The 25,409-nt window shown below is 41.3% G+C and overlaps 1 protein-coding gene across 2 annotated transcripts in view; it reads left to right on the top strand.

Annotated features, from left to right (window-relative positions):
- Positions 1-25,409, top strand: part of MTMR7 (myotubularin related protein 7) — a 76,025-nt gene that overhangs the window by 4,597 nt on the left and 46,019 nt on the right. Inside the window, exons 2-3 of one of the 2 annotated variants that reach the window (XM_081130243.1) lie at positions 18,777-18,899; positions 20,046-20,208. The exons of the other annotated variant lie outside the window; for it this stretch is intronic. Coding sequence (XP_080986369.1) covers positions 18,777-18,899; positions 20,046-20,208 — 286 coding nt within the window. The remainder of the gene's footprint in view (positions 1-18,776; positions 18,900-20,045; positions 20,209-25,409) is intronic. 2 annotated transcript variants of the gene reach the window in all.

The following is a 25,409-nucleotide window of genomic DNA, read 5'->3' on the forward strand; positions in this document are numbered from 1 at the left end:
ATATAGAATACAGGACCTAGTACTTTGGAAATACTTGTTTAAATGGCACAGATAGATAGGTTTATATCAAAAGGGAATATAGATTTCTATTGTTATACAGTTAAACAATTTTTGAGCATAAAGTTATATCACTCCAAATTCACTTCTAATTGGTAATAACATGCCCTTTTTACAGTCATAAATAGCTTTTTTTTTCTCTTATTGAACTTTTGTCTACCATTGCTTTGTGTGTGTGTGTGTGTGTGTGTGTGTGTGTATATATATATATAAAATATTCAGAAGCCGTCTACCTATTCACTGTTTTAACGATTGCATATTGTTCATTTGACTATAGTTTGCTTAACCTGTCTCCATAATAGGGATTTGGGTTTTGTGGCCTTATTAAAGTCCCTGGTACAATTTTCTTAGTGAACATTGCTCACAGTAGAATGAGAGTAAGAACAGTCCTATAAGGGTTCTTATTACATGATATTTGAAAGCCTTTCTTGTGGTCCAGGGTTTAGGCAAATTCTTTATAGTCCCAGAGAGCAGAAGAGAAGGTCTTGGCTCAATACAGAGAAGTTCTTTCCCACAATTGTACATGTTTGTATAAGAGAAATTCGTTTGTCTCTTGAAGGACTAGAAGTGTCTTAGCAAAATCAGGATGACTCGTCAGAGAAGACCTGGAGGCGTTTCAGGCATCCAAAGGGAGAACGGACTAGAATTATGTTTGAATTTCTTCTGAGTCAAGTGCCCAGCTACCCTGAGATTCATACTTTTGATGCAGGGAACTCACTGTGTCCCTTGGCTGTCATAATGACCATGGACAGCTCTCATGATTAAGTTTTCCTTATATTTGGTCAAAATCTATCTCACTGTAGTTTTTAGTAGTTGGGTCTAGCTCTGTCCCTTGGGATATTGCCCAATGCATCAACCCTCCTTCCAGGAAATGGCCTTTCAAGTATTTCATTCAACGCTGCCATCTCCCTAACCCTTTCCTCCTGCCTAAGTCATCAGTTCGGTCCTGCTGTTCTCGCATCCACCCAGTGCCTTGGTTTTAAGTCCCTTTACCATCCTGTTTACTTTACTCAGTGAGTCACAAAAACATATGATGACTTTGGGTTTGGTTGAATTGGGAGAGAGCAATGTTTGGTAATGATTTTTTTAATTGTATGGTGAGCTTACTGTGGATGAGAACCCTAAGTTGTCTTCATAAATTGTGCTATAAAGTCAAGTCTCCCCTATCATTTCCTTGAATCTTACATTTATCTTTGCTGAATATTATCTCACTGGATTTAGCTTATTGCTTAATCCCTTACTCTGTCTTTAGATCCTGATACATCTGCTATTTCCCTCACTTTGGGACCATTCACTAATGAACTTGCCCTCTATTACCTCATCTGCCATTTTATCCAAGGAATACAACTAGATAGGCAGGTGAGACTTCTTAGTGACTCAAGCCACTGGCTCCCATCTCCCAGGGTCTTGATTCTGATAACAGATTTACTAATTCTTTCAGTTTGATGTCATCTGCCATTTGGTGAGCTTGTCCTCCATCACCTCCTCAATGAGCTCATTCTAGGAAAAATGAAGAAGTCTGTGATGATGGCTGCGTGAATCCTTGCCGTTCTGCTGATCGATGGTTTCTTTCCCTAGGTTCATAAAAAATTCTGTTAAAGAACTCATTTTAGAATCTTATTGAGAATTAATGTCAAACGCATCAACTCATAATTACAAAATTCCATATCATCCATTTGAAAATAGTGATCTCATTTGCAAGTCTCTCTGTGATGGACAGAGGGCAATAGAGTCATGAGATTAGCTTACTTCTATGTCATTCACCACTATTATACCATCTACACTGTGATCTCTCTTTTATCTTCTTTTAACAAATAATTTTTTGGTTATAAAAGTATATTACCATTGTTTCTATGTTAGAATCAACATAGAAATTAACCACTGTTACTATTTTAGTATATTTCCTTCTGTCATTATTTTCATTGTATAAATACTCAACCTTTTTGTTTATTTAGAAATTTAGGATCACCCAGTTCAATTTTGTAGTATGCTTCTTTAACTTATCATATTGTGGTCTTTGAAAACATGCTTTCAGACGACTATGTGGTTTATTTAATCCTATGGAAATGTCATTATCAAAGTAACCATTCCCCCAGAAGGCTATTACAACAAAAACATCTTGTTTATTCATTATTATCTGCATATGTGATTTCTCCCTTAGGAGAGAGCCTGAAATGGAATTGCTGTGTCACAGAGATGAACAATTTTATGGTTGATCTGTGTTGCCAAATGATTTTCCAAAAAGTTGTATCAATTTTCAGAAGCATGGCAGAGTGTCTTTCTCCTTATACCACTGCTTTATGATTTAAAGAATATTTGCTAATTTAAGGGTGGAATAGCATCTTGTTATTTCATTTTTTTTATTACGAGTGAGGTTGATGTGTTTTCAAAAATATGTTTATTGACCATTTTGTTACTTTTCTGAATTATCTATTTATATCTTTTTCCACTTTAATAATTGGTGCTTTGTGTGTCTCAGTGGATGAAAGTAACACAGTCACATTTGTGCCACCATTAAAGCTTTCAGAAGGGGTCCAATGAAGGGGTTCCACACCTTGAGGCATTGGTGAGACATGAGGAGGACATGCGACCGTAACCTCCTGGGTTTGTCCCTCTTCATTTACATACTGGTAAGGTTCAGCCTTTCCCGTTCACCTTATAGCGTTAACGGAGTCGGCTTGGCCATCACTTCTGTCGCATCTCCACGAGCAAAACAGTGTCTGGAGCGCTTGTTTTCACAGCACAGATGGACATATATTTTCTCCTCCTGATTTTTTGGGGTTTTCCATTCTGCACAGGACAAGCTGTGAAGTATGCATGAAATTAAACCTCCTGACCAAACACGCAGGATTCCGTGACTTTGTCCCAAGTGATGGCTCAGTTTTGTATTCTTATATTACGCTCAGAGGGAGTCCAAAAGCTCATTTTGTCCCATATTTCTTAGGCCGGGAACAGCCTAAGCTATTTTTTTCCAGTGCCCTTTCCCTTGGTGGACAGCTAGTTGAAGCCTTTGGGAGAAGTACTTCCCAGGACATAAGCCCAACCCTTCCTCCCACAGCCATTTAAAACAGTTTAAAAATAGCCCACACTTAAAATTTTGTGGCAGGCTATGACAACTTTATAAAAATTGTATGTTTACTTTTCTCCTCTTTTTCACTTATCAAAACACTTTATCAGAGATTCCCGGAGAAATAAGTTTATTGCCAAGCTATGAAAGGAAGTCCCATTCCTTAGGGCCTGCAGCAAGGCACAGGGTACTGGGAGTGTTGCAGGTGCCGTTACTTCCACGCTGGAGCGAACTGTCCCGCCAGTCCGAGCAGTGGTGGCTGAAGGAAGGGATTCTGCCTTCTCGAGCTAAGCGGGTAGATTCAGACACCATTTGTGCATTTGTTCATTTACTCGTACCTTCAACAGATGTTCCATGGGTGCTTCCGATATGCCAGGTACTGTCGTAGGCCCTGGAGGTCCAATGGTGGACGAGACAGACAGGGTTTCTAGTTTCATGGAACTTGCACTGTAAAAAAGAATTAAACAACAAAAAATAATATTGAAGGTGTGGTGGGGTTTTTTTCACTGTGAGCCAAGATCTCAGAAAATCTCCCATTTTCAGAAGATGTTCTTGCCAGATCCTGCTACCCTCCCCTGTAAACCTTGCTCTTGCTTCCCAGCCTATGCAGAGAGAAAGCCAAAGTCCTAACATTGTGCTGGAAGGCCCTCCAGATCATTGTGACTACCTGTGGCACCCCATCTCCTTTTCTGTCCCCCTCACAGACTCTCATCAGACATCCCACCTCCTGTAGACCCTTGAACTTGACAAAGCAGTTCTGGCCCAGGGCCTTCCCTGTGTTGTTTCCTTTGCCTGAAACGCCTCGGTCCCGGAGTTCCTCATGGCTGGCTCTCACTGACTTTGCTTCTCTGTTAAAAGATCCAGTCATTTTATTAGAGAGGACTTCCCTGGATATGTCCGTACCCCTCCACACCCAACTGCGTATCCTGCTTTCATTTCCTCCCTAGCACCTTCCGACATGGGGGTCTGTTTGTTTGTTTTTTAACTTGTGTATTTGTTTGTTTCCTGCCCACCCATCCCCAGGCAGAGCGCACGTGAGTGCTGACCTTGTCTTGGCCACAGCTGTAGCCCCAGCACCCAGAACACCCTGGGCCTGGCGCAGAGTAGAGGTGCACAGTGAATATTCCCTGAGTGGATGAACCAAGGACATGGTTTAATGTCACATTGTGTCCAAGCGTCAGTATCTTCAGCCTTGGTTCTTACTCTCTTCTTTTTTATATAATTATGCTAATACTTTATTAATACAAAGCACTTTACAAGAAAATATAAGTATGGCTTTCAGTAGGAATGTTATACTTGGACTTGGTCTGAGCTCACAATTTTAGTTTTGCTTAAAAGTTAAAAACCTTGTCACCAAAATGTGGATCCTAAGGATTCTTGCAAAACTGATTGCAACTGACAGCATGCAGAAACATTTGGCACAGTAACCCGTGTTCAGCTCTGCAGCTTACCCTTCCACTGGCAGGACACTGGTGTCCTGAAGAGTCTCAAATTTCCAAATAAAGAATGTTATGAGGAGCTATGTATTCATATATAGCAACCACACAAGGAACTTATGACTTAGAGCAAAGATAAACTAACTTTCTCAAAACTTCTCAGATTCTACACCAACTGGGAAACCTCTACTCAGTATGAAGACTAATTGGATTTAAAAAGACAAAGCACACAAAAAACCCCTCTAATCTAGCTTAATGGTGCTGCTTTTATTTTTACCTGCTGATTGCGTTCACATCAGTTTTTAAAAACTGTTCAGCTACAGCTGTGTACTATATCCAAGCTACGGAAAAAGAGTAAAGGTCTTGGTTCCATTTTAGTTACATGGCATTTAGTGTTCACATTTGCAGATGAAATCCTCTTTTTTTTTTTCTTTCCATCTCTGTTTCTTGTACTTGCAACATCTTCGACAATTGAATATTCCTAACCTTCTTGTCTGTAAATTCAAATTCAGTAATAAAGCATTTCCTGTTCATCATATCTGACCCTACCTAAAATCCCTCACATGCTTTATTTTTACCATAGTGTTCCTCAATTTCACTCATTGGACTGATATTTTAGCTTATCCATGTGCTAGGCATTAGGGTACAAAGGTGAAAAAAAACGCTATGCCTGTCCTTAAAGATCCTGCTGATAAAAGTTGTTATGTTTTGCTCTGAAATCATTGTACCAGCCTATTGTTTCAGGAAGCCAATAAGCCAAGGACTCTGTATCCTATTTCCTTCTTCTAATGTAAGTTCTCATCTTAGTGTGGGCCTAGCATTCTTCATGGTGCTGTAGGGAATACTGGAAATAAAAAACTGTTGCCTTCCTTGAGAATATACATATGTTCTTGGAAACAATTAGAGTGGTACAATAAAAATAGCATGTAATCAGCAGTGTAGGATAAATGGGATCTAGATCGTAGTGACCAAAGGTGTCACAGGAATTCAAAGGATAGACAGTGATCTCTATGGACTGGGGTGGTCGAGGAAGGTGGAATTGAGGAGGCGGGTCCTGGGTCTTAGGCTGGAGGGAACACACAGTGCTGGGTGAGTGGAGTCCTCAGTGTTCCTGGTAACTCAGGGCTCATGGCCACAGGGCAGTAGTGCAGCCTTTCTTATTGGGCCGCAGAAGAGGCCTCCCATCTTCCTGTCTGCTTTATACTCATTTCCCAGAATAGGACTGATGGGCTCCAGGGGGCTGTCTTGCAAGAGGGGAAGGAGAAAAATGTGGTGCCAATTATGGAGTCTGTCCTTGGGGACGCGGAGCCCAGGGGTGAGGCATGGGAATGTGTAAATGAGCTGGAACCTGGCCTTGCCCTGCGTGGATGGGCTGTACCCCTCTGTCCTCTGGCACTGAGACTTGCCAGAAGATGGTGGGAGGGGGGTGTAGATGGCTTGGTTCTATGTGCCCTGGCTGTCTCCTCTCTTTGGGCCAGCACTAAGTTCCATTTGGCACAACCTGGCCTTGGAAAAATGTTTTCTTATAGTTCCCAAAGAGCTATATAAGTAGACGATTGTAGACTTTGCTGTTAGAGCCTTTATCAAAAATACGTCGACTTCAGAAGCATTTTAGAATTTTAGAAATATTTTTACAGGGAAATCATCACAATAAAGTAAACCTTTGACTTTCTATATCGCTTCATAGTGAGGTCATACTCTTCCGTACTATTTTTTTTTAATGACTATTGTTTTTAAACCAGCTGTCTTTACTAGGTCACTCCATACATCTAATCTCTAGGTTACAATGGACCCAGCATCTGCTCTTCATTTTTTTTCCCTCTTAGCATCTTTCTTCCTCTTTTCCTATTATTTGTGCTCATTGGAAATGGTATTTTTGGTTGAGGTTATTTTAAGGTGGTGTTGAAATAAATCCCGGGACTGTCCGCCTGTTCAAGAGTGCATGTTCTTTGAAGCCTACACATCCAGGGTCAACCTACCAAAATAAATTGCATGGGCCCTGTGCAGAACTCTCAAGTGCCTGACTCTTTATTTATGACCGTTGGCTGCTGTCATGATGTTTATAGAGTCCTCCAGGCACCAATGGGCTCCCTCTCTCTTCTCTGCCTTTTCCAAGAATCCCTAGCACTCTTGTTTCTTAAGTAGCTATGGCTCTGTGTCAATGACTATTTTAGCTTTATTATCCCTCTCAGGGAATTTTTTAAGTTGAGTTAAATGTCAGCCAAATCTCCTGTTTTAACAATTGTACAGGTAGATGGAACTCAACAACCTGCCTATTTGTAGGCATTCAAGACTGAGTTCTAGATATTTTCTTCACCTTGACCTAAGCTGGATAAAAATATCTTTATCTATTTAGGAAATTTGACTGATTTCTTTCTTTTTTTAAAAGCAAATTTTGCAAAGCTTACATTTTTCACAGAGCATAACCTTATTTATTGGAATTATTCAGAGATTTGTAGATGGCTCAATAATTTATAGAAATATGTGCAACTACCCTATTTCCTATGTGAAGGAAGGACTTAAATTTTCCAGCAAATTGGGAAGTACGTAAATTCTTCCCTTTGGAAGTTGACACACTAAATATCCTTCTAACATGCATACGATTCCAGAATCTTTATTCATTTTCAATGTGTTTTTGTGCAGCCAGCGTAACCAAATAGTCTTAATGAGCCCATCCTTCCTTTCCACCTCACCTGTAAAAATTAGATCAAGATTACCAGGATGAACTTTTCTACCGGTATCTACTTCCGACCTGTCTAAGCCCCTTGGATTATGAGTCTTTCACAGTTTGTTTTAGTCTTTGCGAATCTCTATCCCCCCACTCCTGTTAGCCAGGCGGAAACTCACTCTGTCCAGGAAAAGTTGGTGCTTGAGGAGGTGGGGCTGAAGGGGTGGGCTCTCTAGGCTAAGCCAGTGCTGCGAGAGGGAGACACCGAATGAAGGATCATCTTCCTAGAGGTACCTTCTGGTAGATCAGTGTATCTTTGGAGAATAGCATCTGTCATGTGTTGCTGGTGATGGTTTGGGTACTAAAAGGAACCTGCTAACAAGGTGAGGCAGGGCCAGGTTGGGGAGGGAGTGATGTGATGAAGGTGCGCGGTGGGGTGACTGCTTGGGTGGCAGCCTTGGGAGTAGATTGTGGGGTGGCCTGTGCTGGGCTTGGGCTGCCATCATCCGTTCTCCTTTGGGGCACTGTACCTGCTCTGCTCTCGGTCCCTGTTTTTGGTGTGGCGAGCACCTCCACCTGCCCACTCGTCGTGTCATTCCGTGACCACGCCCACTGCTTTAAGGATTAGGGAGTGACCCAGTGAAGTGTATTGAGTCTTCGCTGGGCCGTGGGAGAAGCAGCGGGTGACACCTGCATCCCGCTGGCCATGGATGGAGGGGACGCTGGGTTGCTGGAACCATGGTGAGCAGAGCCGGGGGGCAGCGGAGAGGGGCCTGATGAGAGATGAGGGTGAGGAGCTGGTGTGTTGGATGCCTGGCCAGCTTGGAGCCAGCCCCAGCACTGATCTTTACCGGTACACACCCCAGGAAAAGCCCTTTGACTTAGGTCATGTGAGGTTGAGGTTTCTCTGTCTTGCTCCTAGAAGAATCTCTGGGTACCTGCCACAGAGTAGACACTCAACAAATTAATAACATTAATGAATAAATTAACTTAAAAGGGCTTAAGCTGATGGATAGCAGCTATTTAATTTTCATAGAGTTCTTTCATAGGTACCTTGTGTTTAAAAAAATAAGTTAGCTTCAAAGCAGGATACATTTTGAAAGAGTTCATTTTTCAGGCAGCTTGAAAATAAGATCATTTTCCTGTAGTCTCAATGTGTGCATCCCACGAACATTTGTCTCTGTGTTATATCCAAGCTACTTTATGGATTTAGGAATGGGAGAATCTTGCATTTCTTTTGGTAGCATGTCATATATTTCTTGGAGTACACTTTGTGATTTTTGCCCTTCCCTCAATATCTGACCTGGGAATAAACAGTCCTGGGAAAATACTTTCATTGGTTTTATAGTTTTAAACAGATTAAATCTACCTTTTTGGGAGGATTGGTGTTCCTGATTTTTCTACCAAATAGCTGGAGTAGAAAACTCCTGAAGCTTCATGACTATCCCCTTTTATTTGTTTAAGCAGTTTTATTTCAGTGGGGGAAAAAAGTGCTTCTTTTAATTATTTTTATTTTTAATGTTCTGCAGCAAGTTTATTATGTAACATTTTACAATATGATTTTATTTTCCAGTTTTATTGAGATATATAAGTTAAAGATGTGTACAACATAATGATTTGATATATTGCAAAATAATTACCACAGTAAGTTTAGTTAACATCTATCACCTCACACAGTAAATTTTTTTCTCTTGAGATGATAACTTTTAAGATCTACTTTCTTAGCAACTTTCAAATATGCAATACAGAACTGAAAGTGCTTCTTTATAAATTGGAAAATCAAATGTGTTTTTTCTGCTGGTGTAAGAGATTATAATAATTTGAATATTCTGAAGAATATTTTTATTGTTTCACTTTTTCTTCTATATCAAGGTACTTTGCAGCTATTATTGGGAAGCTCATCTTTGTTGATTCCTCTGTCGTTTTTACTACACTAAGGGGAAATGAAGTCACAGACATGAGGTGATGGTTCAGTGGCAGCAAGAAGTAAATCTCTGAAGTCTTTGTTGTGGATTTATCAGTCATGACTGTTTATTAATAACTCCCGAGATGGGCACATTTCCTCTGATACATGCAGTTACTCGGAGGTGGAATCATTCAATACTAAAACATCTTAGCAACACAGGGACACCTACCATAATAAAACCATTCAAAATCTGTAATAGGATGGCCATTTCCCTAAGTAACGCAAGGCTGGTGAGCAATGGCTCTCCGCACGCTGCAGGTCTTGGCACCTTCTGACCTGAAACACACCAGTGCCCATTTCAAGACCGGCCAGCTAGTCCTGGGCCCCCTGGGGTCCAGGCTCTCCAGGCCACCCTGGGTACCCTGGGGGTCTGCCCCTCCGGACAGGAGGGTTCAAATGCCCCACCAGCTGCTGTCGACCGAGTCATCAACGCTTTAGCTCTAGCCAGGGCTTTGCCCTTGTCAACCATATTTCTTGCTAATTGAAAGTTTAGGGAGAATAGAGGGATAGGTTTTGAACCATGATGCCTTCCCTTACTCTACAGAATTAGGTCTGGACTGAAGCGGTCAAGTGCAGGAGAGGTCGGGGTTAGCAGATATGGGAGCCAAGCACTCCTGGTTTGAAACCTGGTTCTGCCACTTTCTGTCGTGAGGCCCTGGGTGGTCAGTTTACTCTTCATGCCCTTCTGTGTTATCGTTTGTAAAATGAGATAACCATGTCTACCTTCCAGAGAGGGTTAGAAACAGCATATGGACAACACTTAGTGTAATACCTGGCACTCAGGAGGTGCTCAGTAAAAGGTAGTAGTGAGTGTTATTCTTATGATTACTTTTTCTTCTTCTGCCCCTCTGCTCAAGGGAGAAGTTAGTTAGGAATCTGCCACAAATGTGCTTCCCTCTTTACCATCAGCTTTTCTGGAAACTTCGTCCCGGGTTGGCCTGCTTGTGATTCTCAGCAGTTAGCCAGCGGGGAGTGAGGGAGTGGGCACCGCTCAAAGCCAGAGCAGCCCCCGCGCCCAAGACCGTGGGCCCCCAAGGGCGGCCCCCTCCCTGGGAGCTTCCAGGGCTGCAACGGACCCACGTTCATTAGCGTGCATTCTGAACTGTCGTGTTCGTGCATATTTTTTGTGCTGTGCACATTTTGTGACTCATGCTGTGTTCTGCTTACAATGGAACATTTTAGGGAAAATAGACTCTGCCTTTGCTTTTGGCTTCTCATCATTATAATGGTCTCAACTTTGGTGTCTGCACAAGTCCTCCTTGTCGCTTAGCCACTTTCTCACCACAGGTGTGGAAATTTGATGGGTGGGCACTGAGAAGCCGGGCTGGTCTGTATGCCATGTGGCCTGAATAGAATCATTAGATTGTAAAAATAAAATAAAATAAATTGATGGGTGGATAGACAGATTTTAAAATATTACGGTTTTGGAAATCAGGTTGGCATTTTGATGTAAACGTACATTTTACATAATTCTTTTTTATTGTATCCTAAAGAATTTTATAAGCATTAAGATTAAATATAGCACTTCTAAAAAGATGACACTGATGTCCTTTGTGAAAAAAAGGCAACCAGAATTCTTTCTTTAACTGCAGTAAGATGCTTTATTAGGCGGTGTGCTTGGGCGGGGCCTGTTCATCTTTCTTCTTTGGGCCCTGAGCCACTTCCAGAGACTTCCAGTATCTGTTTTTGCTGAGGCTGGTGCTTCCTTTCCTTGGGAAATGACAAGAGTTTTGTTGGCCAAGAACATTACTGAGGGGCTGAATTTCTGGAAAGAGAGGACACCAAGCGTGCGATTCCATTCAACAAAATGCCAATGTGCAGCCCAGTGTTAGGCTCTGAGAGGAACAAAAGGGTGAAACGATGGAGCTTTTGTCTCTCGAGAATCTTACAGGCTCAGTGGAAAAGGCTGTGCCCCAGTTTAACAGCCATTGAGTGATTATTGTGTGCATTTTCACAGTTGCTGTTTATGTGCCTCTAGCTTCTCTGCATGTCCCCACTGAGTTAGAACTGTGGCCTGTTAGAATGGAGAAGGCCATTAAATGCCCGTCAGGGCCTTTGTAGGCATCAAAGCCCAGAGACAGTAACTCAGCTGCCTGCGCCCAGCAGTTCAGTTTCCAAAGCAGAACGAGAACCAGGGTCCAGGCCTCCTGACTCACAGACAAGTACTTTGCTCTTCGTGGTGGTAGAGTCAGAAAATGTCACGGTACCAAATTTAGCATAACAAACTATTTATCTAGCTGCTTTTCTTAGATTAGAACATAAACTTGTCTCAGGTTTTGGCTGCTGCAGACATTTTGATTTTTCCCTGTTCAACAACCCCTGGCCCTGTCCCCCCGAACGGCAGTGACCTGCAGCCTCACTTATATGGTACTGAGCGTCTTGGGTCCAAGGAACGCTGGCAGCCAGTGCCACAGGGTTTTTTTCTGTCCTTCTGAAGACAAGATAACCCTGCCCTGCACTTTGGGCTTTCTGTCCTGAAGAACAGCTGTACTCTTCCAGATAGTCTGAGATGATTCTGGAACCCAGAATGTTCAGCCCCCCAGTGTTCGACCTGCAGGGGACAAAGTAAAGACCCCTGTTCTGTGAAGGTTGCCCTTAGTCGGTGGAGCGATGGGAGTGGCCCGGAGGCTCCTTCTCTCGGTGATTTAGCAGGTCCTCCTGATTCCAGGCCGACTGAGCTCGGCTTGTGTCCTGCAGCCCCGTGTCCTGTTTCAGGCCCAGCTTTGCCGTTTGGGGCCCGGTGTTCTCACTGGAGCTTTCAGCTTGGCCTAGAAAAGCCAACAACATCTTTTTTTTCCCTCTGATCTAACCTCAACCGAGCAGGGATGGGAATGAAAGGCTGTTAAACTGGGGCACAGCCTTTTCCACTGAGCCTGTACGATTCTCGAGGAGAGACAAAAGCTCCATCGTTTCACCCTTTTGTTCCTCTCAGAGCCTAACACTGGGCTGCACACTGGCATTTTGTTGAATGGAATCGGATGCTTGGTGTCCTCTCTTTCCTCAGTCCCGGGCATCCTGGCATCTCCCCCCCTGGCCAGCGTTTGGGCCCTTGTGTTTCATTCCCAGGCTTTCTGTCTTTGGGTTTATCTTGAAGCATACTCTGATAGTGAGTTGTAAATATAGTTTTACAGCACAATTTTGTCTCAAAGTGCTCTATTTGCAAATGCTCAGTTCACTTATAAAGTTGCTTAAAATAATTGTTCCTGGGTCATCTTAAACATATTGGTTCTGAGTAACAGTTAAAATGATGTCGAAGGCCTTCACCAGTGCTCACTGCCTTGGTGGACTTGGGCTTCAGGGTTAAGCAGACCTTAGCTCCAGGCTGGCAAAACCTGTCAGGTGTCCAGACGTAAACTGTGAAGTCAGGATTGTGTAAGGACCTGACTCCTGGGGTTATCATGGGGATTCACTGAAATCAGATATGCAAAGTGGTAGCACAGTGGATGCCATAGATCAGTACTCTAAAATTATTTGTTATTGTTTTTATTATTATTTTGGTAATTTTTACATAAGCCAGGCAGCTGGGATTGGCCGGATCCATGAGATACTGGGAGTTATTTTGAACACCTCTTTCCATTCCCTTTGGGAATTCAAATCTCTCCCCAGAATTTCTGCCAGCTCCCCTGGAGGTTTGCATTCTCAGTCACCTCTGGCATGGTCTTCTGCTTCCACTGGATTTGTTCAGGTTATAGATTGTTTCGTCACACAGTTGTGCGTCTCTATTATGACACAGCTGTGCAGAATTAGAACCCGCCCCTTCCGTAACGGCACAGCCCGCTCCAGCTCCTCAGGGCATTAAGGGGTAAAGCCCAATCCGTTGAAGATCTGGGGCAAAGGAAAGGTTCATAAAGCAAAAGACAGATTAGACTCTTCCTCCCCAGCCCTGGGATTATCGCCCTGGCTCTTCACTACCTAATCCAACAGCACTTAAAATGAGGTATAAATACACCAAAAGATGAACAGTGCTTATGTTTGAATTATGGGACTAGGGATGATTTTCTTTAGTTCCTTCTATGTTTCTGAATCTTAAAACATTACATAAATAAGTATATGTTTCAAAAAAATTTTAAAGACCAGTTGTTTTAAGCTGGAGGAGAAAGCTTCTTAGGACTAGGGAGACTTCAACATAAGCAGGATAAAACCCTTGACCAGTGGTCTTCATCTCCTTTTGCTCGCCCTTTAAAATGTATTTCTCACAAATTCCTCCTAATGGGAGTTATTTTTTTTCCTGTGTGTATCTCAACTTGAGATGCCCCCTCATTGGCAACATTAATAGGCTGCTTTCTTGAAAACATTGTGACATGCCAGTTGCTTCTGGAAAGCTCTTTGTATGCTTTGGCCGTTGGCTGCTTTGGGACAGAGTCTGAGTGGCCAGGCTATCCCCTCTGGTTTCTGCCCAGTCCCAGCCTCACTCCTACAAAGACTAGAGCCTCTACTTTCTCAGCTCGCATGAGCCCACTCCTCCAGCCGCTGTCTTATGGCTTCTGATGCAATGGTTCCTGGACCACTCCTGCTAAGGTCACCAGAGTCTTCCATGTTACTGAATTCCATGGGCATGTTCCAGTTCTTGCCTTATTTGATCTCTCAGCAGCACCTGACAGAAACACTCCTCCCTTAGACCTCTGCCTCTGTGCCCTCCCTTAACATCCCGCTCTCCTGGTTTTCCTGCTAACTGGCCATTCCTTCCTACTTTGCTTTTCTGATTTCCTTCTCTTTCATCCAACCTTTAAACATTGGATTTCCTCAGATCTCTTCTCTTCTCCCTCTACATGGTCTCCCTAGGTAACCTCTTTTGGTCTCATGGTTTCAAATACGATTTGTATGCCAGTGGTTACAAACTTAACTGTACTTCACAAATCTAGGATATCAGTGATTGTAAGATGCAACAAGATTTTATGTTCCACAAAGAAAGACGAAAGTACTGTCAGTGAAATGACAGTGGCTTCTTACCACATTAATCATAAGGTGCACTGCATTTTCAGAAATGTCAGAATATGAAAAATGTACACCCAAGAATTAGTGATCTATTGTAATGTTTTGCACAGATGAGCTGCCATTTGCAGAGCATGAGCACCTAGTGTGTCTTAAGTGTGGTATTTCTAGGAAAATGCAAATGAACTGCAATAACTTTGGAGAAGCTGGTAGTTTCCTAAGGGTCATATCTCTCCAAGGATGAGAGAGGTCTTATTACCGCATAGCTCATTATATGTGTTGATGGGATAGAATTAAGTTAGCTGAACATTGAGGCAGAGTTACTGAGCCAGTGAGTCTTCAAGATGTTGGGAAAAATTTTGAGATTTATTTCATTTTATCTAGAGTTGACTGGCTCTAGAGTCACAGTGAAGGATGTTCTGGCTACCTTAGTGTAAACCACATGGTGGAACTGAGCAGGGCTCCTAGTCTTCATAGATTTTCTCAGACAACTGAATTTTAATTCTCATTGACCATTTCTTTTGTTGTGACACAGCACTGGGAAATTGTGCTGTTGATGTTTCCCTAATTGTTTTTGTTTCTTTTTCCCTTCCTCTACTTCAAAATTACTTCTGACAGCTGTGGCACCTATAAGAACTATTGCCAAATTTTGAAATGTAATTGTCCTGCAACAGCCTCCAAAGGTAGCATGGAGACATGGGGGGGAAAATCTCATTAAGTATGCTAATCCACCACCATCTGCAATCCTTGTTCAGTCCTGAGGTTTTCTAAAAATAATCTAAGTGGTATAGCTTCCTTCATTCACTTCTATAGAGAGAGTAATTCATACTAGATATTTTTGTCTCAAAATATTACCTTATGTTCAGTATGATTATCTCAGGAAAATGATTTGCATCTCATTCTTAGACATGGACAACTGGTATATCACTCTTGGACCTCTGCTTCACTTAGGCATGTTTTAGCATGCAAATTAGTTTTTTTCCCATAGAATGTTCCAAAAATAATATATCCCCTTGCTTCTTTCTTCCCACAACTCTCTTTTATTATATCTTTGTTGGAGTTAGTTTAAAATAGAATGTTTAATGACAAAAGTTCGGATAAAATAATCCAGTCACGTGGGAATTGAAAAATATTCTCCTTAAAAACTCTTGGGTCAAAGCAGAATTTAAAACTCCAGTTATAGTCTATCTGGAAAGTAAGAATGATAATACTGCAAACAAAACTTATAACATGCAGCCAAAGATTGATTTGGAGGAAAATGATTGGACTTAAACTTTTGTTACTAAAGAAGACTAAAACTTAATAAGCTGACCATTAAACCCAAGAGCTTGGAAATGAACAAAGAAACAAAACCCACATGATATCCCCGCAGAAAGCAAGTTAAAACATTTATTAACAAGCACGAGCAGAATTAACAATTAGAGAAAAATTATTAAGTTAATAAATCCAAGACCTGTCACTTTGAAGAAAAACCTTTGCCCATCTAACCACAGAAAAAAAGAACACAATTTACAATATTTAGAGTGAGAGAAGAGATAAAGAGAGGGATTTACCTGCAGGTAAGAGTTAAAACATTATAAGAATCTGAAAATCAGTAATTAGAAGATAATTTGTAAATAAAATAGATGTCAATGTGAGATTTAGTAAGAAATGTAAATATTGAACAGATTTATAACCATGTAAGAAATAGAAAGAATTATTAAAGAATTATTTCTGTATAAAGAGGTGTCTGTATTTGTTTGAAATAATAAATAATTTGTATGTTAAAAATCTTTCTAATTAATTGATGTAATCATAGCTATGCTGAATTTATCTAGTATAAGTAGCACAAATAGCCAGTCTCTCTTAAAAGCATAGATGCAAAAGAGAGAAAAAAAACAAGAATGAAAACAAAACAAAATAATCATAGATAAAATGTAAGCAATATTAAAACATCAATACACCAATTTCAAGGTGGTCATATACCAAGAATCTAAGACTTCTTTAAAGATTAAGAAATCTATTACTATTATTGATAACACAGAACTAAAGCTAGAAAGCAAATACTCATCCAAAATACTATTAAAATGGCATAATGTTTATTCATGAAATTAAAAGAGCAAAACTCTTAGTAAACTAAGAATTGATCATTTCCACATGTGATTTAAAAAAATAACATCAAACTCAATGGTGAAATATTGGGAGTGTTCCCATTAAAAACGGGTGTACATGGAAAGATGCTCAACATCATTAATCATCAGGGAAATGCAAATCAAAATCACAATGAGATACCATCTCACACCTAGTAGAATGGCTGTAATCAGGAAGAGATTATAGCAAGTGTTGGCAAATATATCGGAAAATTGGAACCATCATATTTGGCGGTGGGATATAATGTGATACAGCCACTTTGGAAAATGGTCTGGGAGTTCCTGAAAAAGTTAAACACAGAGTTACCATCTGACCCAGCAATTCCATTCCTAGGAATATATATATACCCAAGAGAAATGAAAACATATGTCCTCACAAACACTTGAACAAGAATGTTCGTAGCAGCAATATTCACAACAGCCAAAAAGTGGAAACACCTAAATGTCCACCAGCTGATAAGTGGATAAATAAAATGTGCTATATCCATATAATGGACTATTACTTGGCAATAAAAAGAAATGTAGTACAATATATTCCACAAATGGATGAATTTGGATTAAGACATAGATTGAAAACATGATGCTAAGTTAAAGAAACCAGTCACGAAGTACAGCATATGCCATTTATATGAAATGTCCACAGTAGGCAAATCTGTAGACACAGAAAGTAGATGGACAGTTGCCTAGTGCTGAGGTGACTGGGGGGGACTGCTACTGGGTACAGGGTATTTTGGGGAGGGTGATGAAAATGTTTTAAAATTGATTGTGGTGATGGTTGCACAGTGAGATATGCACAATGCTGTGAATATACTTACAGCCATTGGATAGTGTACTTTAAATGGGTGAATGGTATGGAATGTGAATTATGTCTCAATAAAGCTGATGTTGAAGGAACCAACAGAACAAGAGCAACTGCGGCCACTGCTCTCATTGTCATTTTGAAAATTCTAGTTCATGTCATTAAACAAGGGGAAAGGAGGTATAAATACTGGAAAGGAAGAGAGATTAGTATAGAAAATATTCCTCTCTACTCAGAAGATCCAAGGGACTTTATTGAAAAAGTTATTAGCATCAATAAAAGAGCTTGATAAAGAGGCAGTTATAAAACACATAAAAATTAGGCCATAGGCTACTATCCTTGCTATATAAACTGTTCTGATGAATATATAAGAAATGATGATCACCTAGTAGGAAAGTAAACAATGATATGAAGACCATGACAAAAGAGATACAGGGATGAGCACCCACTGAAAGAATGTGGAACATGTCAGTAGCAAAAGAAGTACTTTTTAAAACCATAGGTTGATAGGTTCTCAAATGAACATCTTTAAGAATCATAGCCATTCACAAGGCCTCAGGAACTGTGCAGCCACCCCAAAGTAAATGATCTCACTAAAGAAAATATTTTTAAACACCAAATTCTTTATTTACTTCATCAGGTCCCTGGAAGTTGGTAGGAAGTGGGATGGGACCGGGAAGGCTGGTTTGGTTCTAAGGGCTCAGAGGAGACTGAGACGATGGGTGCCTGGAGTGCTCTTTGCCCTTGGAGTTGTCCTGAGCAGCGTTCATTAGATCGGATACCCACCTAGGTCTTCCCTGGAGCAGTTGAGAAGCCTTGGGCACTCCAGTTACATCAGGACCACAGCTTCTACACTGGGCTAAAGAATGGAGCAAATACGATTCGGGAGTCCCTAAGCTGCCCCGTGGCAGCAAGTGACCATCCTGACTTGCGGGCTGAGCGTTGAGACAGCATCTGTTTCAGTTTCCACCTGCCCTGTAGAGACTGTCTTGTCATCTCCATTACATTTCCTATTGGAATGATCTCAGTGCACACACCCTTGAAATTGCTCTGCATGTAAGAAATGTGTGCTTGATAAAGATTGTTTCCAAGAAATCCCTCCTGACAGTTCAAATTAGCTCAGTGATGAGAATTCCATTTGTTAGAGAGATTGTATTATATATGAATGTGAGCATCTTAATTTGGGAGGTTTTCCTCGAAAACATGCAGAACATTTCTCTGATACCTTTTCCTCCCAGATGTATATTTCTATTTTCTGCTCATTTATGTAGAAGCAAACAGCCTTGAGACAGTTTCTACAACTGAGAAGTACATAGGAAAATACATTTTCTTTTTAATAGAAAATAACTCATACATAGTCATTGTGTAAACTTGGAACTTTGCTGCACATGCTTCCTGCCTTAAATTAGAATTATATAATTACAGTGAAATAAAAATGCTGACCTATTTAAAATACAGAAAAGGTAACCTTAAAAAGGGAGTCTATAAATCTTCTGTGGTCCATTTAAGGTTATAGTTAAGTAATTGATAAATTTTTATCTTTTGATATACAGATTCATATCCTGAGATGTAATTAATTTAAGGGGCAAATTTTGGGTTTTCTTATTGGGAGAATTCTCAGAATTGTATTTTGGGTTAAGTACAAGATTACCTACTTGTTATTTACTTTGCGTGACTAGCTCTTGTGCTTTAACTATAACTGTGTCAAACTGCTTTTCCTAGGTCGAAAACGTCCGCTTGGTAGATCGAATATCTTCCAAAAAAGCAGCCCTGGGTACTTTGTATTTGACGGCTACTCATGTCATATTCGTGGAAAATTCACCCGACACAAGAAAGGAAACATGGGTATGCATTCCTTACTTTGGGCTTTACATTGTTTGAAGTAAAAAGTTCGATCCTCTGTTCTTTGTCCCCAGGGTGAGGTGGGTGGGCTCCTAGTGTTTGAGGATTCAGAGGACTGTTTTGGGAATGTGACCTTCGTCTTTTTCTGTACAGAGTCCAATCTACTTCATCTACTTATTCATTTTAAACCCTATTTGACCATCATCAGAGATAGACCTAGAAATAGCCAGAGATACAAGCAGTTCATGTCCAGCTTTTGAGTAGAGTTCCCATAATGTCAGTATCTCAGATACAGTCATTTTATTCTCTTGCCTCCACTTTTCTGATAATTTGAAAAACAAAAAGAGAAAAAGAAAGCGAGGGAAGAGCCCTATCATCAGGTATTTCTGCAACTTAATCGTAAGACCTCTGGATATTCCTTATTTTATAGAGCCCAGTCACCGTGAGACGACCACCAGAGCCAGAATCGCTGAGTTGTAGATTTGGCCTTTTCTCTATTCCATAGACATTGTTAGGTTTTCAGCAGAAGGCGGCAGGTTCTGCTTACTGGAGGGGAATTTAAAGAATGAAATGCTGCCTTTGAGGACTGAGCAGAGACCCTCCTGAAACAGCAGACGTTCCCTTCTGTATGATTTCCCCTAAAACAAATCTGCTCTGCAGCCGGCCTGACCCCCCAGCAGCTTAGAAAACAAGTGCCAGTTGCTGTTGAACTTGAGCATTCCATGTGGAACTCAGGAGCATGACGGCCCCTCCCAGTGGAGTCATCTCGAACTTTTGTTGATTGCAAAATTTATTTTACTAGCTTCTCATGACCTTGTTTCATTTTAGCTATTAACCGCAATCAGCATCTGACTACCAAAATGTTCCCTTACCCAGACTTGTGCAAAAGAATATGCTGAGTAGTTGGCTTCAGACAATGAGCCTGGATCTCAGAGAGCTTGGGACTGAAAAACCACATGGTGAATTTTAGACAGTTGCTTCTTCCCCAGAACGTCTCAGTTCTTGTGATCTGAGTGCAGGTGCTGAGCTAGCTGAAGGTTGGGGAGTGTGGCTCGTCGATCTGTGTGGCTCGGAGGAGATCTGTGTTACTCCCTGTCATATTTATCAATCTTTTGCGCTTAGCTTACCTGCATTACCTTTCGGTTGTAGATTCTTCACAGCCAGATTTCCACCATTGAAAAACAGGCAACAACCACTACTGGGTGCCATCTGCTTATTCGTTGTAAGAACTTTCAGCTGTTACAACTGGTCATACCCCAGGAGAGAGACTGCCACGATGTGTACATCTCTCTGATCCGCCTTGCAAGGCCAGGTAGGACAGAGGAGCTCGGCACTTCACGTGGGCCCACTCAAGAAATTCACAAATCACATTCAAGAAATGTGTTTCAGGAATCATATGCTATCCCAGGCCTCAGATGAGGCCAAGAAATCTCAATAATAGTGCTCCTTGTCTTTGAGGATCCATCCCTGAGCTGTCTCCTATAGGAACCTCTTTCATTTATCTTTATTGTTGAAAGTTTACAAATATCCCCCTTTTTCCCCATTGACCCCCTCCACTCCATCCCACCCCCATGCCTTCTCCACACTGTTGTCTGTTTCCATGATGCATATATGCATATAAGTTCTTCGTTTAATCTCAATTCTGTATCTTGTCTCCCTGTGTGGCCTGTGTGCGCCGTGGGGTGAAAAGAGGTCATTTATGTAAAAGTCATAGCCACGAGTGTTACCCAGAAGTCGTTAGTAAGGAAATAGGATATGGGGCTTGCAGTTGCTTTGCTAAATGCTTTGTGATTCAGGACAAGAAGTTTGATTATACTCTTCAAGGCACTGGGTTGGGTCCTTAGTTTCTTGTGCTCTGACCATGTCATCTGTAGACAGCTAAGAGCTAAAGTTAGGTAATGAGAATGGTGCCAGGGAGCTGCCAGAATCTGACGATGTTGGTTTTTTATGCTCCTCTTTGAAGGCAGCTGGTTGAAGTTTTTTTGTCTTACTGTGTTGCAAAGAACTGCAGAGTTAGCCAGGGAAGTGGTTGAACTTTTTGGAGGCGGCACTATAATTGGAACAGAGGTCTGGGAAGATGTGCGTTGGGTTGCACGCAGCCCAGAATGCGAGGACAGTTGTGGGCCAGCAGTTTCTGTGTCACTGATTAATGGGTGTACTGGATAATAAATGTGCTCTGACCGGATTAATGGGATTTAGGAATAGCCTGGAGACCTGGGAAAGGGCTAAACAGCTGGAAGATCACAGGGGTGGTGAGGGCTCTCACCCTCGGTGATGGCGAGGACCCAGACTCACATCGTGAGGGTCCCCAGGGGAGGAAATCATTGTGATCCCCTGATTTTAAAAATACGTGCTGTTTCTTAAAAATGAAATTTTGAGAGTTAAGAGTTAGACATAGCCAGAGACTGAAAAAGGGAAACCATAGTAATGAATGGAATTAAAGCCATTATCTTAGAAGATTTTTAAAAGCCGCCAGCATTTTGAAACATTAGAATTGGAAATGACAGTTTACATAAAACACGGTACTTTAATAAGTATGGGGAGATGAAGTAGAACCCAAGCAGTTTCACAGTTTAATGTTAAAGGAGATGCTAAAATTAGGACAGATTCCAGCCTGTAGCTTTGGAAGCAGGGTTTTGGATCTGGGTGGAGGTGGGGAGTGGGGAGGGGTTAGGGGTGGCTTGTCAGAACCATCCAAGGATATTTCACAAAATACACCTTCACCCTCCTCCAGTTATAACAGAAAAGTGGGGTGTGTGTGTGTGTGTGTGTGGTATCCTTTGAATTCTAGTGGTACAATATAGCTCTGTGCTTAGTCACCAACACAGACCACATATTTTCAGTTTCCCTTTTGGACACAGCTAGCTGCAAGGTCCTGTAGAGGACAATTTTTATTTTTTTTTTAAACAAAAGAAGAAATGTTTGGGAGTCCATTGAAGTCAAGGCCTACGAAGGAGATATTTCCGAAGCTCTCGACATTTCCTTTTCTCTGAATTAGGATTTCTGGGGAAAGGGTAAATCAAATGACTAGAAAACTTGGTGAGATTTTATTGATTTGCCTTTTTTATGAGTTAAGATTGGTAAGAATTTGGTCATGGACTATAAAGTTTGCTGTGAAAAAAATAACGTAGCCAAATTCAGTAAGTTCCTTAATTCTTAGGAAAGAAATAACTTAGGTTAAAATAATGGTGTGGCCCAAATGAGAAAATAAGTTAACCCCATAGATCCAAAGTACTAATCAGGATATACATTTTCCCTGTTTCTCAGAGGGCTTCCATTTCCCCATGTTCTTTCTCTTCTCCTTCCTCTAATTTGCTTCCTGCTGTTTATTTTTGTATCAATAATCTTTCCCTCTGTAGTGTTTGTGGGCCCTTTAACATTTAAACCATCTCTTTTATTTCCCCATTTTTACTAAACTATTTTTGCATTTTATCTAAGTCCCCCATTTTTTCCGCTATTCATTATGATTTAAAAATTTTCATAATTGATATAGTGTCATTTGCTTAATATAACTTTTTATAGTCTCTAAGTCATTTCAGCTTAGGCAGTTTTTACAGTGGTAATTCCCTTTTTTTTGATGATGCTAATCTCTGATCCACTAGCTCTTTTCCCCTGAGTGTTAGCTTCCACAGTCCTGATGTTTAATTTGAACACTTGTTTGTTGCAAATACACAGGAAAGGTCTTGTTTTTATTTTAAATATGCAAAATCCAATAATAGCTGTGTTATCTTCTCACCCCTTTAAAATGGTTTTCAAGTTCATTTATTTAAAGTTGCCCAAATTAAGCAGACCATTTGGAGCAACTTTGCTTTCAATTGTTACTTTTGGTTCTAAACTACCCACATTTTTGTGTTCTTCTGATGACCTTTTCCTTCCCTCACCCACCCTTCCCATTCACCTGATGTTGAGTCATGTTTGTTTTTCCTTTCAATTTAAAAAAAATGTGTAAGGGAGCAATCAGTAATATAATTGTATTGTTCATTGTTTACCTTGGTTGTTACAAGTTTCCTTTGTATTTTTAAAGTACTTTTTATTTTAATATTAAATTACATTTTTCCTCCCAGATAGTCGATAAGAACAGGAAATTGTCCCCATATTTTCCCCCTTAAATATTCTGTTTTCATATCCTTTTGCCTGATTCCTGGGAAACAAGCTAGGTTATTTTTTCTTTCTTCCCTAAGTGCTTTGTTTTACCCATGGCTCTCTCGGCTGGTGGAATGAACACCCACCCTTTCCTTTATTTGTGGGAGGGCAGAAGCGGAGGCCGGTTGCCCAGCCAAGGCCATTTGTGGGCTTGGTGGTTCCAAGTCTAAAGAGTTTCCGCTGATGGCCTGTGTCTTCTCCAGGAAGCAGGAAGGGGGATGAGCTGAGAGTGATGGGGTTGGTGAGAGCAATGGGCACCGAAGCGATGGCGGTGACATGTGCTGTGTTAATGATGAATGTTAAAATAGAACCACGTCAGTCAAAACACGAATCTCTGTGCTCAGGTCGCGCTTATGCTGTCTACTTAGTCCTGAGACACTGATTTGGCTTTTCTAGAAACATAGCCAAAGTGCTGTTCATTCTGAATTTAATGTGGAATTTTAGAAATTGTCATTTTTCTTTCTGAAGGATAGAAAAACCTTCAAGCTTGTCTTTGTTTAGCGATTATATGGTTTAAGATGGTCAATAAAGTAAGTACTAGAGTAATGTACACATTCAGTTCACTTCCCCAGAGTGAGGCGTGCTGAGCATTTGCTTCTTGTTGGAGGGGCTTCTGTGTCCACCTAGTGATGGGGCCCTGGGCCGAGGCCTTCCATGCACCTCCTGTGGAAACCCGCCGTCACCCACAGCTAAAGGCATTTTCTCTTGAGTTGATGGCTCAGACGTGGTGATGTGAAAAGCCAGTGGAGTTTTTAACACGTCAGTTTTAAGAGTGGTGACAAATCAGGGATTTGACCTTCCTTGAGCAGACAGATATTTTTCCTCAGGACAGATTCTGTAAAGACTAGAGATTTCTCGAGCCCTACTCTAGTTTTTAACTTACTTCCCTGCCACTTACTAAACCTTCTGCTAGGTATTTTGCAGGAGATGGAGGGGAGGGGAACAGAATATTAAGAATGGGAAGTATTCAGTAACGCTTATGACTGTGTTAATGGTACTGTTTCGTTCCTCCGAGCAGGCCTTCCTCAGCAGCAGGCTTCTCCCGGGCTGCCTCTGGGTAAGAAGCTTGCCCACATTAGCAAGACTGTGCTTTGGCCGACAGAACTGTAGGTTTCTCTGCCTTCATGTAGAGTTTTACTTAAAGTGGGCCGGAGTGATGGTCGATCTCCCTTTTCCTTAAAAATAACTGAAGGCAAAAATTTCAAGTGGAAACCCATTCTCATGTCTGCCAATTGAAGAGTGACCGTAATGCCTGTTACAAATTATTCTTGCTTTAGTTTATGTGCAGTTTCCTTGCCTCTTGCCAATGACAACAAGCAGAAGCCCATGCGTAGAACACTATCAGTAGTCATAGACGAAATTCCTCTTCTACTTTTAAACCTATTCGTAAATACTTAACAAAGGGAACTTAACGTCCCTGATTACTCCCTGCTCCTTAGCTCTTCTCTCAGGGAACTGAGGCTTTCTCAAGAGATTCTCTTGGCATCTTAAACCAATTGTGGTTAGCGTGGTGCTGTCAGAAGCCTGACTCATGATAATGGTACTTAGAGGTGGAAAGGATGTGTCAGTGTCAAGCCAACTGTTTCCAGAACAGCATCTCAATTTTATATGTGTCGGCTCAAGTAGCTAAGATTACAAGCAACACTCCACTGAAGGCGTCTGCTCTGTGTTAGTGTGTGCATGTGCCCGTGTGTGTAGTCTCTTATTTGCTGAAATTACCAGTATCCTAAATTGTGAAGTTTAGAAACATGAGAGAGAGAGACATCAAGAGAGAGTGAAACAAAACGTAGCTTATCTTGCTGATACACCACAGTCTTCAAACTTAGTTTTTAAAGACAGAGTGCACGTTTAATGAAAAAGTCTGGTGGCTCAAATATGATCCTTACCTTCCTTCTTTCTTGTAAATGAGTCATCTCAGTCCTGATTGTGCTGCACTTGAAGCTGAGTTTTGACCTCAGGCTGCCTGTGTGTTACTGTGAGATTGTTGCAGGGCCTGCGGATACATACAGTCAGGAGCTTTACATTGTCCCCACTTAGTGTTTCAACAGATTAAGGAATAAATGTGGGACCTAAGCAAACTATGAGGAGAAAGACAGGATGATTAAGGATATGGGACAAAGGAAGACAAGATGAAAGTGGTCCATCCAGGCAGAAGAGAGAAGGGTCTGCCGTGGAGGAGCAGTGTGTGTGGGGCTGGGGCTGGGGCTGGGGCTGGGGGTTAGGAAATGTACTCAACAGCCAGATTGCCTAACTGAAGTGCACACTCCCCAGTTATTAGCTGTGTGACCTTGGGGATATTCCTCAACCCCCCTTTGCCTCAAATTTCTCCTCTGTAAGATGAGGCCTGTCATGGTGCCTGTTAGTTGGGTT

This window comes from Miniopterus schreibersii (genome assembly GCF_964146895.1).
Source record: "Miniopterus schreibersii genome assembly, chromosome: 2".
NCBI lineage: Eukaryota > Metazoa > Chordata > Mammalia > Chiroptera > Miniopteridae > Miniopterus > Miniopterus schreibersii.